At 40.0% G+C, this 16,248-nt stretch overlaps 2 protein-coding genes across 2 annotated transcripts; one reads left to right on the top strand and one right to left on the bottom strand.

The window, feature by feature from the left end:
* Positions 1-606: 606 nt before the first annotated feature.
* LOC307131977 (extracellular calcium-sensing receptor-like) lies at positions 607-6,477 on the top strand (the record flags this gene model as incomplete). Its single annotated transcript, XM_079826112.1, has 6 exons — positions 607-824; positions 1,205-1,496; positions 1,876-2,694; positions 2,799-3,029; positions 5,270-5,393; positions 5,582-6,477. 6 exons carry the CDS (start codon positions 607-609, stop codon positions 6,475-6,477), a joined length of 2,580 nt encoding a protein of 859 aa, XP_079682238.1.
* A 2,983-nt stretch (positions 6,478-9,460) lies between these two features.
* On the bottom strand, positions 9,461-12,228 carry LOC307131976 (E3 SUMO-protein ligase ZBED1-like; the record flags this gene model as incomplete). The annotated part of the gene is made up of 3 exons (XM_079826111.1): positions 9,461-9,847; positions 9,981-10,591; positions 11,757-12,228. The coding sequence occupies 3 exons, from the start codon at positions 12,226-12,228 to the stop codon at positions 9,461-9,463; spliced, it is 1,470 nt and encodes a 489-aa protein (XP_079682237.1).
* Between the last annotated feature and the right edge of the window lie 4,020 nt (positions 12,229-16,248).

The following is a 16,248-nucleotide window of genomic DNA, read 5'->3' as shown; positions in this document are numbered from 1 at the left end:
GATCCGCCCCTGCCTCACAGTTATGTAGTGTGTTCTCACAAGCACGCTAAAGGTCTCGGACATGAGCTTTGGATGTTTGGAGTCCAGAGTAGCATGAACATCCAAACTATAAAATCTGATGAATGTGTGCAGAGGACCAGCCTGCCGCATCACATATTTGTTGCAAGGGGGTGCCAATTGCCAAAGCTTGGGAGAAAGCGACCCCTTTGTTAGAATAAGCCCTAACACCTAGAGGTGAAGCTTGACTGCGCGCCCTCGTAGACTAAGGCAATGGCATCCCCCACCCAGTGTGGCATTGTTCGCGACCTCCACAGCAAATGCAGAGTTGCTCTGACTTCCGCCACTGGCTAGAAATCTGAAGAGCATGGACTGGACACAGTCAGTGACGTTATATAGTTTTAGTGCTCTCCAATGGCTTTATACAATTATCCCTCACTCGTTTGTTTTCCTGTTGCCTGTTCTTTTGCCCCAGGCAAATTAAAGTCTACAAAAGAGGAGTTGTCATCTATCCCTTCTTTCTTTACTGGAAAAGTGTGAGCCTGCACTTCTCTCTCTCCCTCCCCACCTTCTCTCTCTGTGTGTGTGTTTGTGTGTGTGTGTAAAGTGATGGGATTGATCCTGTGGTTGTGGCTGGTGGCAAACATAGTTGAGATGATCAGGGATTGTGGTGCAGGCCTCTCCTGTGGTCTGAAGGGCAGATATTTTTCAGAGAGCTTGTATAAAGAGGCAGATGTGATAATTGGTGGTCTGTTTCCAGTTCATAATGAAGCACCAGCACCTGATCATGCTTTTACTGAAACGCAGCAGGATTCTCGCTGCCAGGGGTAAGTATAATGAGAGCATTTAAAATGAACTATAAGGGAATTTGTAGAGTTGTAGAACTGTTTATTATACAAATTATTTGTAGAATTGTTTATACATTCAAAATGTCAAAATGGTTTCTCATGGATGATCTTTGTTAACTGTAATTACATAACTTCACCCTGACTTTTACTCAGCCTAAAATACCTTTATTTGATTTTTTATTTAATAAACTAATTTAGGTTGCCTGAAACAGTATTTTAATCGGGCATATTCCAACATACTAGGATTTCATATCACATCAGGATGATGGTTGGTTTCCCTCCATATAGATTATTACTGAACTGACCCAATTCAGTTATTCCTCAAATTACAAAACTTTACATTTTATATTCTCTTTTAGTGTTGACCTTCGTTCATACCGCTGGCTCAAAGCTATGATCTTCACCGTGGAGGAGATTAATCGGGACCCTGTTCTGCTACCAAACATTACTTTGGGGTACCTGGTAACCGATACCTGCCTAGCTGAGGGCACAACACTGAATGCTGCTTTAGCTCTGGTAACTGGACAGGAGGAGATAGTGTCAGGCACAGAGTGCAACGGGTCTCCAATGGTGCCTGTCATTGTCGGTGACGCTCGTTCCTCTGCCTCAATAGTGGTGGCTGACACGCTGGGAGTTTTTGATATCCCCATGGTATAATGAATTAACCCTCAGAAACCCAATTATTGATTATTTCTTTCTATTTGATCTTTTTTGGGGGGCAATTATGTTTATGCATTGTTTGTTTTGGGGTGATTTTTGCAACAAGTGTTGCCAATAATGATGTCAGTAGGCAATGACAGCGTGGTGTGACTTTGAAATGCTAAACTTGCTGCTATAGTACATTTTAGAGTGTAAGAACCTGTTATTTGTAGTTTTAAAACAGGTCTACTGAAAACAGTTTTAATTATTTAAATGGTTAATATATATGTAACAATTTAGCTACAGTGTCTCTAAGCATAAAAAGAGTGTTTTTTTTGTTTTTTTTTTGTTTTTTTTTTTTTTATCTTGTCTCTGTGCTTTGTCTGTCCAGGTGAGTTATTTTGCATCCTGTGCTTGTCTGAGTGACAGTCGCAGATTTCACTCTTTCCTGCGTACTGTTCCCAGTGATGCCTTCCAAGCCAAGGCCATGGCCCGTCTGCTGCGATTGCTGGACTGGACCTGGGTAGGGGTTGTTGCAGGGGATGATGAATATGGTAAAAGTGGTGTGCAGTTGCTCTTGAAAGAACTGGAACATTTAGGGATCTGTGTGGACTACTTGGAATTCATTCCTAAATCACACTCACAAAGCAGGATCAGGCGAGCTGTGGAGAGGATCAAGAGTTCCACAGCTCGTGTGGTGGTGACTTTTGCCATTGCCCCTGACATAGCAGTCTTGTTCAAGGAAGTGGTGGTGCAGAATGTGATCAACAGGCAGTGGATAGCCACAGAGGCCTGGAGCACCTCTATTCAGTTCTTTGAGCAAGCAAGCGTTCCTCTTCTAGCCGGTACAATCGGCTTTGCCCTGCGCCGAGCTGATATTCAGGGTCTCGGTGCTTATCTTGCCCAGCTGAGCCCTGTGAAGATGCCAAATGAACCGTTTGTAAAAGATGTCTGGGAAGAAATATTTGGTTGCTCGTTGGCACAGGACTGGCAGCCTTCATTTAAAATACCAAAGTGCACAGGCTCAGAGAATGTGGAGAAGCATGGCCACATCTACATAGATGTTTCACAGTTGAGAGTTACTTACAATGTGTATAAGGCTGTGTATGCTATTGCCAATGCTATTCACAACATGATGGCCTGTCAGCCTGGTAGTGGGCCGTTTGAAAATGGAGAATGTCCTGATGTGACTCAAATAAAGCCAAGACAGGTACAGACAGGAGGGGAAATAAACATTTTTTTTTTATTATTATTTAAGTGACACATTTAAATTAATCACTGCATTAGATAATCTGTGCTTTTTTCCTTTCACAGCTTCTGTACTACTTAAAAGCAGTAAACTTTACAACACCAGTGGGTGAGCTGGTTTATTTTGAAGATAATGGTGAGCCATCTGCCTCTTATGACATAATGAACTGGCATGTTGATGAAAGTGGAACAGTGAATTTCGTCCAGGTTGGACAGTTTGATGCAGCCAAAGGACCAGGCCAGGAGCTGAACATAAACCTTGACAAAGTGATTTGGGCTGGTGGCTGGGCTGACAAAGTAAGAATCCAGTGACTTTTCATTCATTATATAATTTCAAATGTTTTTAGTTTAAATATTTGTGTGTGACATCTGTAGCGACCAGCCAATCACGTGTCTTGAAACATAGATTCACCTCTCGCGATAGAGTCAGCAAGATTTCTTTTATCTTCTGCCAAAGATTAAGAGATTGAAGAATATTACATAAGAATGACATAAATGCATTACACAGCAAGAAGAAAATATCTTGCTATATCAGTGTAAGTGAAAGTTATGAAATTAGTTTAGATAATTATAATATAGATAATATATAGCATACAGAGACTCTGACATGTAATATAGGCATACAGAGACTCGGACATGTAAGCTCACATGTTGTCATTTTTAAATCAACTGATTCCAAATCTTATTTATACTACATTTTATCTTTATATAATTATGTTAATTTAAACTAAATGTTTAATAATAATTGTTAAACTAAAACTGCTCATGTGTACTGGATTAGGTGTCTAACAATGACAAATTATAATCATTATAATGAATAATCATCACTAAAAGCTGTTTGAACCACTTGCTGTGCTCAATCCTAAATATTTGTAACATTTCTACTTCTCTAATGATAGTTGGGGTTTGAGTTTTTTTTATATTAAATCACATGGATATATTGACCAAACACAAAACAAGACCGGTGGGTATTCTAGAAAGCAGGTTAAGTGACATACCCAAGTATGTTTTTTTAAGGGTAAGTAAGCGGATAACTTGTTTCGAAGTTTCGATTATCCGCACTGCACATTGATGAAAATATTTATTTCTTTCCACATTGTAAAATACATCCATGCATTTCCGAAGGTTGCATCTTGTACTGAAAATCAGAACATATTCTAAATACAATATAGTATATGAACAAAACATTTATGGGGACAAAAAAAAAAAAAACACTTCATCTACATCACAGGCTAGGTCCTCTCTTACAAGACAGTGAGGGAAGACTTTTTTGAAAGGCAAATCCATTCTTGCACAGATCCTGCATCAGATAGGTCTCAGGCCTCCCATGGCTTGAATGAGAGCTATCTTGACATAGGGCTGGAGACTCCACCGTAATGCCGTCAAAAAAAAAAAAACACCTGATCGTTGAGTTTACAATTAAGCACATACATGTCTGCACACCAGATGGCCGTGTTTAATCAACTGGTTCATAGGTGTGGTATTTTAGAAAGCAGTGCCTTGAAATGGCAAAGAAGTGACATCATGTTAGATTTCTGTGTCTAATGTAGAGAAGTGTATTCAGTATTTTGCAAAACATACTGAGCTACTGAACAAGATGAGCCACTTTCATTGTGCCTAGAACTCTGGGTTGGCGCAAACTAAACATACCTGGCTATCCCCCTAAACCATCTTCATTGCATAGTCCCCTGATTTGTCACATGTAATCAGGGGTTATATTGAGATCAAATCTGGTGGTGATTCTTATGAACTAGCAAGATATGAAATGACATGCTCCCACCAGACACATTTATTTCAACCCATGTTGAAACTATTTTCTAACCCTACAAACATTTGTGAGAAAAAAAACAGAAAAAAAAACCCATTAACAATCAAAAATGAAATACATACGGATAAAGTACTGTATGTGTCAGTCCAGTGGTATGATTCTTGCTTTTGATGCGACAGGTCCTGGGTTTACAACGTGGCTGCCTATACAACTTTTTTTTTTTTTTTTTAAATGCAAGTGGCATTCTGTGCTTTTACCATTGTCTGCTATATATATGTATTCTTCTTATATTCTATTATTATCTATGATGGGTCAGTAGGGCTCTCTTGCTATGTAAAAAAAGATGGAGAAACAAATCAGCAGGCAAAAAACAGTCTCATTCACTAATGACAACATTCTAGCTTTAGGTTTATTCTTGTATTCTGTACTGAACATGAAAATGTAAATGCATGAGTTTTTGTGGTAATGTTTTCCAAGTGCACTCTGTAAAAAAGAGTACACAAAGTGTGCAGGTGAATGCGTCCATTATCAAACCTCTCAGTATGGATCAGATACAGTCCTTTAATGGACAAAACCCTGCTGAGAGGGGAAAGATATGTCCTGGGAATGAGTATATGATTGTGTGTATGAGAGTGTGTCGTTGATAGAAAAAGAGGAATGCATTGTGTGTGTGGATTTTCTTTTCTTTCTGCTCTTCTTTATGTGCTCTAATATTGTGTTATTAGAAGGATGATGTGAGTCTAATTGTGTTTCTTCCTGTGTCATTAAGGTTCCGGTATCTGTGTGCAGTGTGAGCTGTTTTCCAGGCACTAGAAAGGCTGTACAAAAAGGAAAACCTGTCTGCTGCTTCGATTGTCTTCCCTGTGCAGCAGGAGAAGTCAGTAACACGACAGGTATTACATATATATAGTAATTAATAACATGATTAAATTATCATTTTTATTGAATAGAAATAACTTTTTTAACCTTAACCTTAACCTTTTCTAACATTGAGCTAGACATTGCAAAAGTTGTGTAGGTAACATAAAAAAAGGGTGTAATGAAAAATAGACCTTAACCATGAGCAATAATGTTTTTCTAGACTCTACAGAGTGTAAAAGATGCCCTGATATGTTCTGGTCAAACACTGAAAGAACAAGGTGCATCCCAAAGGTAGTAGAGTTTCTGTCCATGCAAGATACCATGGGAATTGTCCTGACAGTCTTATCTGTCACTGGGGCGACACTTACCACAACTGTTCTGGCTGCTTTTTTCCATCATCGTGACACACCCCTGGTGCGGGCAAACAACTCAGAGCTGAGCTTCCTGCTATTGGTGTCACTCACCCTCTGCTTCCTGTGCGTCCTAGTTTTTATTGGTCGGCCTGCGCCATGGAACTGTATGCTACGTCACACCTTGTTTGGAGTGAGCTTTGTGATCTGCATCGCCTGCGTCCTTAGTAAGACTGTGGTGGTACTGGTGGCTTTTCGAGCCACTCTGCCTGGAACTAACATGATGCAGTACTTTGGGCCCATCACGCAGAGGGCAGGCATCTTGCTTTGCACGCTGATTCAGGTTGTCATTTGTTTGCTGTGGCTGCTGCTGGCTCCCCCTCTGCCCACAGAGAGTGCAGGTGAGCTTGGCGCTCGAGTGATCCTGCAGTGCACAGTGGGATCTGTTGTGGGGTTTGTACTGGTGCTGGGCTACATTGGTCTGTTAGCAGTAATCTGCTTCCTACTGGCCTTCTTTGCTCGAAAGCTCCCAGACAATTTCAATGAGGCTAAATTCATTACTTTCAGCATGCTGATCTTCTGTGCTGTGTGGATTGCATTTGTGCCAGCATACGTCAGCTCACCAGGGAAGTACACCGTGGCAGTGGAGATTTTTGCAATTTTGGCATCCAGTTACGGCCTGTTGCTGTGTATATTCACCCCAAAATGTTACATCATTCTGCTTAAACCTGAGAAAAATACAAAAAAGAACATGATGGCCAGATAAGGTTTGTAAATGCAAGGCTTTTGTGGCAAGGCAACATTTCACTGAGTGCAATATTTATTATCACAATAACAACAAAAATCTGCATTTAGTTTAATTAAACATTCTACTCTGAAGCCAGGTTTCACAAACAGGGTTTACATTAAGCCAGGATTAGGCCTTAGTTAAATTAGGATATTTAAGAAGCTTTTATAAACGTGCCTTAGTAAAAAATCATTACATGGTGTGCATCTTGAGACAAAACAATGGCACTGACATATTTTAAGAGAGCAAGTTGCTTTCAGTTAAAACAGCTCAAACATGCATTTTAGTCTGGGACTAGGCTTAAGCCGTGTCTGTGAAACCAGCCATAAATGTTATAGGTGTTTTGTTTGTATATGTGTATTTCAATGTATTGTCTCAATAAACAATACTATTTGAACGAACAGAAAAGGTACTTTCCAAGTTTAATCTCTGATTTTGATTGAGCCTCACAATATGGAATTAAATGGGTCATGAACTGGCTTTTAAAAAAAATTTATACTGTGGTCTGAGGTCAACTAATGACGTTTGCGTGTTTTTTACATTCAAAAACATCATAATGAGTAAGTAATGGCCTCGGTTTTGAGGCAAAATGTCTTTATCAAACAAACACAATGATTCATCTTTCATCCACCCGCGATTGATTGAAATGTTATTTCTGTAATACTTGGCCGGCCCGATCATCAGTGAATATAACTGCGAACCGTACACACGCGTGCGTGAAAGAAAGGAATGTTATTTCACTATAGCCCATCGGCAGGCCGGTGATAGCCCATCTGAAAGGACGTTTTCAGCTCTGAAACTTATAGGATATTCTTATATCACGATGAACTTTTACATATCAAAGGCTCAAAGGAAAGTTGATTTCTCAATTCATCACCCCTTTAAGAGAAAAATACCATGAAAATAGCAGGATACAAGATGTCATGGGCTCATCAACAGTTTCTCACCTATACACTTACCCAGACAATGAGTGGGAGAGAGTAAGGTGAAGTGCTAATGGTCAGTGTTTGGAATAACGGCGTTATAGATAAACGGCGTTACTAACGGAATAATTTTTTTCAGTAATGAGTAATCAAATGAATTACTGTTTCTCACGTTACAACGCCGTTAGCGTTACTGAGAAAAAAACATGGCGTTACTATAATTGAGCTCACTGAAGCGGTTTTCATCCGAACAGGTTCTCTGTCAGTCGGACCTGCAACGTTTTTCTTTCTCTGGTTGGTTGGTTGGTGTGTGTGTGTGTGTGTGTGTGTGTGGGCATGCATGCCATGCGTGTTGGGGGGTGGGTGGAGTGGTACACATAACTGATGATGATTGGTGGGTGGGAGACAAGGTTGAGGTTGATAGGTTGAGTTCACACACACACACACACACACACACACACACACCTATGATGCACACGCATATGCACAGTCAGTCAGAGATGGCAAGTCCAACAATTTCAAAGGTAGCTTTCGCAAACTGGAAGTATAAGCGCTACTTTTCCCTCGTTGAGGTGAAAGGTAAGAATGTTTATGTAACGTGCAACTTATGCAGGAAGAAAGAGTCTCTCCACGTCGGTGGCAAGTCATTCTAATCTAATGAAGCACCTCACATCATCTAATGCCGCCACACAATTAGTGGCTAAAAACCCAGGTGATAACGCTCCACCACCAAAGCAGTAGTATAGTACTGATAATATTTACACAATATATACACTATAGTAGGCCTACTGATAATATTTACAATAATGCATTGAATTTGATAGGTGTCTCTCACATTTTCCCACAGCAACATTACAATAGTGTACATTAATGTACAATGTTTTATAATAATAATTTATTCTATTTAGTGTCCAATTCATTCATTTAACATATTTAATATTGGGGTCATCCAAAAAAAAGTAACTCAGTAGTTACTTTCCCTGGTAATTAAGTTACTTTTATAATGATGTAACTCAGTTACTATTTGTAACAAGTAACTAGTAACTATAACTAATTACTTTTTTAAAGTAAGGTGCCCAACACTGCTAATGGTAAAGGGAGAGTTTATTCAAAAATGCTAAATCCTGTAATCATTTAATCACCCTCATGTTCTTATCACAATGTGTGCCTTTCTTCTGTAGAACACAAAATAAGATATTTTCAAAAATGTTGGAACACCATGAATGTGAGTAAATGACAGAATTTATTTTACAGTTTCTTTATTACCAATATTCTGTTCTGACTAATTGCGTGGTTTGAGCAAAGGCTTAACAGATAGCGTACACTTTCAGAAAAGAACTCCAGAAAGCAGTCTTCATAACTTTAGTGACTTTACTGGGGATCGTTCTTCTCAATTATTTTATGTAAAACTACAAACAAGAAGAAAAAATATGTATAAACATTATGTACATATCCAGCTTAACATTACAGTTGACCCTTGACATTTAACACATTAGATTTTGTTATTTGTTAGATTTTGGTTGCTTTAACAGCCAGACAAGCAAAGAGTAAAAGTTGATCAGGCGGTGTTGGTTAGGGCTGCTCGATTATGGAAAAAATCATAATCACGATTATTTTGGTCAATATTGAAATCACGATTATGTAACACGATTATTTCACATGACTTTGGGAATGTGTTGCATTTATTAAAAAGACACCTTTCAACAATTCTTGAATTGAAATTGTAACATTTATTGTACTTTTTGAACTATTAAAATAAATAATATAACATTCAAATCAAAGTATAAAAGTATTCAAGTAAAAATGATAACCACAAATAAATAAGATCAACAATAAAGTGCACTTCCACAATCTCTTGAAAACAAGTAGGCAACATTTTGGCAAAATATATTCAACAAATTCCAGCTAGTAACTCAATCAGAATATTAAAGGCTGGCTCACCATCAGCCCCCAGAATTAACAGCAAATAAGTTAACTAATATGCAAGACAATAAAAATGATTCAAGTCAACATGCTGGTAGGGCTGCTAATATAATCTCTTACAGGTTTTTAGCCAGAAACACTAGTCTGTTAACATGATCTGGTTTAAGGGATGAACGCAAGCAAGTGACAATGTTTCCACTTGTACTAAAGACCCTCTCTGAAGAGGAACTTGTAGCTGGAATGCAGAGGTATTTTCTAGCCAGGTTTGAAAGCCGAGGGTATAGCCTCTGGGATTCCGTCCACCACTTCAGTGGGTCTTCCTCAGCATCCAGTATTTCCCTCTGGAGGTAAGACTGTAGCTCACTAGCTATGGCCTGGTCCTGTTGCTGAGGAGGTGTGACTGTAGTGACCTTGAAGAAGCTGCCTAGGCCCTTCTTCTTCTTCTTTGGAGCATCCTCTGTATCTTCAGCAGGTGTTGCTGCAGTCTCAAGAGGGACATTCTCCTGGAGGGAACAAAATTATATTAATTTTATTTTATTATTTTATTTTTAACCTGACCGTTTTGGTATTAATGTTCACAATATTTGCCAACATGTTCATGCACCAATCTTTTATTATTATTATTATTATTATTACCATGACAGTCTTCATCTCCGCTATCAGTCTGTCTTCAATGGACCCTCGGTTGTCTTCATTGACATATTTAAGTTTGAACCTTGGGTCCAGGGCAGAGGCCATGTCAAGCAGTTCTTGTGTTGCTGTGTCACTGTATTTGTCATTGAGATAATCTACTATCTTCAGTTTGATGCTTTTGGCAAGGTCCGTGTCTTCATCCTGCACTTCCAATATTTGGTTATTGAAGAGGTGGAGGGTTGGTTTCAGGAAAGAAATGCTGACGTATTTCTCTCCAGAAAGGGCATCAGTGAACTCAACTAGAGGGCTGAGTGACTTGTTGATGGCCTCCAGCACATCAATATCCTGCCATGTGAGGGAGAGATGTCTAGCCCTCCGGTCACTAGAGAAAACGTGGGCAATGGCCTTCTGTTGTTCAAGGACTCTGTCTACCATAGCCTGCCTAGATCCCCATCTAGTCGGGCATTCAGTCTTTAGTGAGTGTTCAGGCAGGTTCAACTGCCTCTGAGCCTCTGTCAGAGCCCTCTTCTTTTTCCAACTGTAGGAAAAGCTACTGACCACCTTCTTGCAGACCCCCATCGCCCGGTCAATCCTGGGATCCTTCATTGCATTCTCTATGATAACAACAAATACATATTTAGCATGATTATCACAACCTTCATCAAAGCATTATTTGCCATTTGTGGTGCGTGTTGTTGTTGTTATTATTATAGTATAATAGTATATAACCTAGTACTAGTCTAAGCTAGTAGAAGTAGTAATGGTAGAATAAGGTTAGTTAGTGTGAGAGAAACAATCACATGTGGCCTAACTGACATTATTTATTAGTATTCCGAGTATTGTTGTTGCTGTTGTTTTACATGTAATAAAATCACCACATATCATACACTACAGGCCAAAAGTTTGGACACATTACTATTGTAATGTTTTTGAAAGAAGTTTCTTCTGCTCATCAAGCCTGCATTTATTTGATCAAAAATACAGATTTGTTTTTTTAAATATTGTGATATATTATTACAATTTAAAATAATTGGTTTTAAATGTATTATACTTTAAATAATGATTTATTTCTGTGTGTTATTTCTGTCTTCATTCTCATATGATGATTCATTATCAAAGTTGGAAACAGTTCTGCTGCTTAATATTTTTTCATAACCTGTGACATTTTTTTAGGATACTTTGATGAATAAAAAGTAAAAAAAAAAAAAGTAAAAAGAAAAAAAAAAAGAAGCAAATGTTTTAAAATTAGAAATCTTTTGTAACAACAAATACACTACTGGTCAGTAATTTTGGGTCAGTAATTTTTTCCCTTCTTTTTTTGAAATAAATCAATACTTTTATTCAGCAAGCATGTGTTAAATTGATAAAAAGTGATAGTAAAGAAAATTTATATTATTAGAAAATATTTTTTATTTTTAATAAATGCAGTTCTTTTTAACCTTTTATTCATCAAATATATTAGGCAGCAGAACTGTTTCCAACACTCATAATAAATCAGAATATTAGAATGATTTCTGAAGGATCATGTGATAGACTGGAGAAATGATCCTGAAAATTCAGCCTTGCATCACAGAAATAAATGATAATTTAAAGTATAATAAATTGAAAACCAATTATTTAAAATTGTAATAATATATCACAATATGACATTTTTTTCTGTATTTTTGATCAAATAAATGCAGGCTTGATGAGCAGAAGAAACTTCTTTCAAAAACATTACAAATAGTAATGTGTCCAAACTTTTGGCCTGTAGTGTATGTCACTCCCTATCACACTCACCTATAGCCAAGTGGAGTCTGTGCCCGAAGCACTGAAGCCTTATCCATCCATTCAGCTCAGCCGCCAGCTTTATGTTTGAGGCATTGTCCGAAGTGATGCAGATGAGCTTTTCTTCGTTTAAACCCCATGCAGCCAAAGCTTCCCTCAGTCCATTGGCGATGTTTTGGCCCGTATGGTCTTCGGGAATAAACGCCGTTTGGAGGCATTTGGTATTCAAACGGAAATCGGAATCAATATAATGGATTGTGAGACTAATATATGGCTCCATGGTTCGGCTAGACCATAGATCCGTTGTGATTGCGAAGTATTCTGCTTTGGCCACCTCGTTAGCCACTTCTGCATGACATTTGTTAAACAAAGCTGGTAGAGCAACTCTCGAGAAATGGTGTCGAGATGGCAAAGCATAGCGCTTATCCAACGTATTGACCATCTTCTTGAATCCAGCGTTGTCAACTGTGCTAGTAGGGCGCATATCTTTAGCTAAATGATAGGCAACGGAATCAGTTATTTTTTTGTGCCTTTCCGAATTCAACGGATAGGGAGTTGCGTTGTAGAGTGTGTCTGTTATGGATGCCTGGGTTACGGAGGATGTTGAGGGGGTTGTGGATTGCTGTTTTTGTTTCTTTGTTAGATTTTCATAGGTCACTCTGTGTTTAATTTTCAAGTGGTTAAACAAATTCGTGGTGTTCCCTTGCGTTGCAGTCACTACCATGTAGCAAATCTTGCACGTCGCATGTTTCTGCTCGTCGTCCGATTCCTCGAAGCCAAACTGTTCCCAGACAACGGACTTGGTTTTGCCCTTTTTGCTCACCAAACGCTGCTGTAACTGCCCTCCTTCTGCCATCTTTACTCGCGCCGAGTTTTTTAAATTCCAGGCCAGCGGATGATATATGCATGCACACGAGTCACGACATGAGAGAGTTTGTGGCTTCGGGAGGGGCGGATGTGCGCGTGCGCGTTTCATTCCGAACGCAAGACAAAATAAGAGTGTTCTTGCAAAACTGAACATGGCAAAATAATCGTTTTTTCTCGATTATACTATTTTGGTGATCGTTGGGAGACAAAATCGAAATCGAAATTCGATTAATTGCACAGCCCTAGTGTTGGTTGTGTTTTGATATAGTCATAAATTGAGCTGAATCATTGATTATAGCCTTATATCTGAGTTACGTTTATACCAGGCTTGTGATTCCAAGGGATAAAATCAAGCATTTTCAACTTAATTCAAAGGTTTTCTTAAAAGTTCTGATAAAAAAAAAAAATAATAATAAAAACATTATCACAGACATCAAGAATCAGCCTGAGAATCTCAACAGTGGTGACCATCAAAAAGCATGTTGCAGTGCATTCTGGGAGTCATCAATCAAAATTATTCCATGGCTCCCATCATTCATTGCATGAATAAATGATCAGCTTTACGAGCTGTTTGTCACCATTGTTGAGATTCCTACACTGATTCTTGATTTCCGTGTGCCTAAATCAGAACAACTTTTAAGAAATCCTTAGAATGTTATTGAAAATGCTGGATCTTATGTTATAATCAACAAGATAAACCCAACTCAGAGACTAGGCTCTAAATGAGGTTAGTGATTCGGGTCAAGTAATGACGATGTCAAAACATAACCAACACCAAGCAATCAGCTTTTGTCATTGCTGGTCTGGCTGTTACAACTCAACTAATTTTTTTGATTTTTCTCATTTGGTGATTCTGCTTGTTAACATCAGGTATCTTCAATAATGGCCAATCACCACTCAATGAATCACTTAATTATCTAATTAACTTTAACACTGCTTCAGTGTTACTTTAACACTCTTATTTTAACACTTTAACACTCTTGAGTGTGGTCTCACATGTACTCCCAGGAGAGTTAATTTAACTCTGGAGTTTTTGCAGTGTGTATATATATATATATATATATATATATATATATATATATATATATATATATATATATATATATATATATATATATATATATATATATTTAATATATATATATATATGTGACCCATTACGGCAACCAGGGACACAAGTCGGCAGCACAAGTTTCGAGCAAAATGAGAATGAAGCGGTTTTTTTTCAAAATTGGTGATTTTCGCTTTTTTTGCCGAATCTCTTAGTTGAGATCATGAAGAAGCTTCTCCATGTTTGAGATAGCAGTATTGGTATGTTTAAAAGCATACACTTTGAGGTTGAAATCGCCTTGTTTTTAGGAGATTCTAGCTTGCAGCAGAGGCGTGTTCCCTTTCGAAAGGGAACTCGCGCTGCGTCAGCTTGACGCTACGGGGAACGCCTCCAGCGTGACAGGTGTCTGAACTACTATCGAATCACGGCAATCCAATTGACCGGCGACAGCCTATGATGTCATCAAGGTGCGACCAGGAAGTATATAAGGGCGCCTCACAAACATGACACTGCTTTTTCGTCTTCAGGGACTGTTTTGTCTGAATTGCTTCGAGTAAGGTAATCCAAATTCATTATTATATACACACGAGCTGTGTGTTTCTGCCTGGGATCAAGAGTGTTTGTTTGTTTGTATAATGTGAGCGTTTGTAAATCTGAGATCGCTCTGCTCTCGTCTGATTCTCTTCCTGAGGGAAGAGGGTCTGGCATCCGAGAACGATGATGCAGTCCCGCTCATGCCGAGGCTGTCACGGGTTTCCCGGATAGAGCTCGCTAAATCGTCACGGGAAGGCGTTCTTCCCTTTGACGATCTGGCGGCTGACGAGACTTGTTTGCAAGTGCTCTAGGGATGGCTGTGAGAAGGAGGATTAATCTTCTCAGCCATCCCGACTGTGTATGCTGAGCCGATGAATGTTATGAAACGTGCTGCAGGCGGGCTGCGGCCGCCATGTTGCCGCGTTGGAGGAGAGATCGCTCGTGTTGGATTAAACGATCGATTTCTCCCCAGCCATAATCATCGGCTCAGTTGGGCTTTCATTCCTTCCTGATCTTCCTATTTAGATTGAGGGGGCATGGAATAACCTATATTCGGCTCATATTCACTGACATCAGCAGTGTGACATCAGCGGGATGTGTGCAATCTAACAAAGCGCATCTGGGAAGCTGAGAGCTCCAACCCTGCCACCTAAACGATGTGTCGCTTTAATGACAGGGCATACACAGCAGCAGGTCAGCCCGGTGATACTTCTTACACCATGGCAGTGTTTCATGCGCACCAGGCCGGTTTGCTGAGGGATCTCGATCAGGTTTCCCTGATGCGGTGGTTGCGCAGCAGGCGGAGACTGGGCCCGAGGGCCAGCATCGCGGAGGAATAGCGCATTTGGCAGCGTCTGAGGACCTGCATACCACTGAGAACTGGGTCCCAGGCAGGCGGGAGGCGTCATGGTCTGAGGACCGGTGACGGGGCCCGAGGGCCAGCATTGCCTCTCGCGCGCCCCCCACAGTCAAGGGTGGGGCACAGAGAGGCGGACTCCCGGCAGACACAGTCAAGGGTGGGGCACAGAGAGGCGGACTCCCGGCAGAAGTAGGAGCTGTGTATCACAAAACGCAGTCAGCGTTCATGATGGGTCTCCTCCCTGAGGGTGAGTTAAGAATTATATTGACCCTCACTCCTCTTCTTCATCTCTCCCCAGGCGCTTCTTACATCCGGCCTAGGTACTGTAGCGTCTGGAGTGTCTCTCAACTAGGATCAAAGTGATCAGAGATGCTTTCCTCCAAACAGCTCTGCATATAAATTTCTGCCCCCCTGGCTCCAGCGGGTCTGGGTCAAAATTGCGCCTCCGACTGTTTAATGACCAGCTAGAGCCTGACCAGAAGATAGTGATGGCCCATTCTGAGCTTCAATCAGATCTTAATTAGCCAGGACAGTTCCCTCACCCTTCAGTCTGGAGCGGCCGGGGGGTCGTGTGACTCTAATACACACACACACACACACACACACACACACACACAAGCATTCCCCTCTATTTAGCCTTTAATTAAACTATCCCAGAAATTACATATATGATGATTTCTTAAGTGTATGCATGCTGCCTATATTTCTTATGCTTGCGTGATGTAAGAACTATATTGAACGCTCCAAATTGCTCTGTATAGAAGATGCACTGCCTTCATGTCTGTAACCAAGGCATGTCTGATGTCTAAATGTTCCTTTTTCTGTGTCTTAGTCAATGGTACAAAGTATATGATTATGAGATGTACTGCTAGTAGGTTTTAGTCCAGTGGAGTGAAACTTTACTAGTTCTGGCTTCCAGCAAGAACATTCTATTGAGTAATAAAGTCTGAACAAAGAAATTCTCTTCCGCCTGAAATTCACACCAACGATTGGTCGCCGCAGGGAAAGTGGGCGTAGTTTAATGGATCTCAAAAGACAGTAACACAAGCATATCGGTGCTCAGTCATCTTGCAAGGACCCCGACGAGACACATTTCCTTTTCCTCCCATCTCATCAGCGCGGCTCGCGGGCTTCGACCTGCGAGCCGGCACGGTCCAGCCAAGCTGATGTTTCCTTTGAAGATCGACGCGCTC

This window comes from Gobio gobio (genome assembly GCF_949357685.1).
Source record: "Gobio gobio genome assembly, chromosome: 9".
In the NCBI taxonomy this organism is placed as follows: Eukaryota; Metazoa; Chordata; class Actinopteri; order Cypriniformes; family Gobionidae; genus Gobio; species Gobio gobio.
The sequence above is the reverse complement of the archived record's forward strand: the minus strand, read 5'-3'. Positions and strand labels throughout refer to the sequence as shown.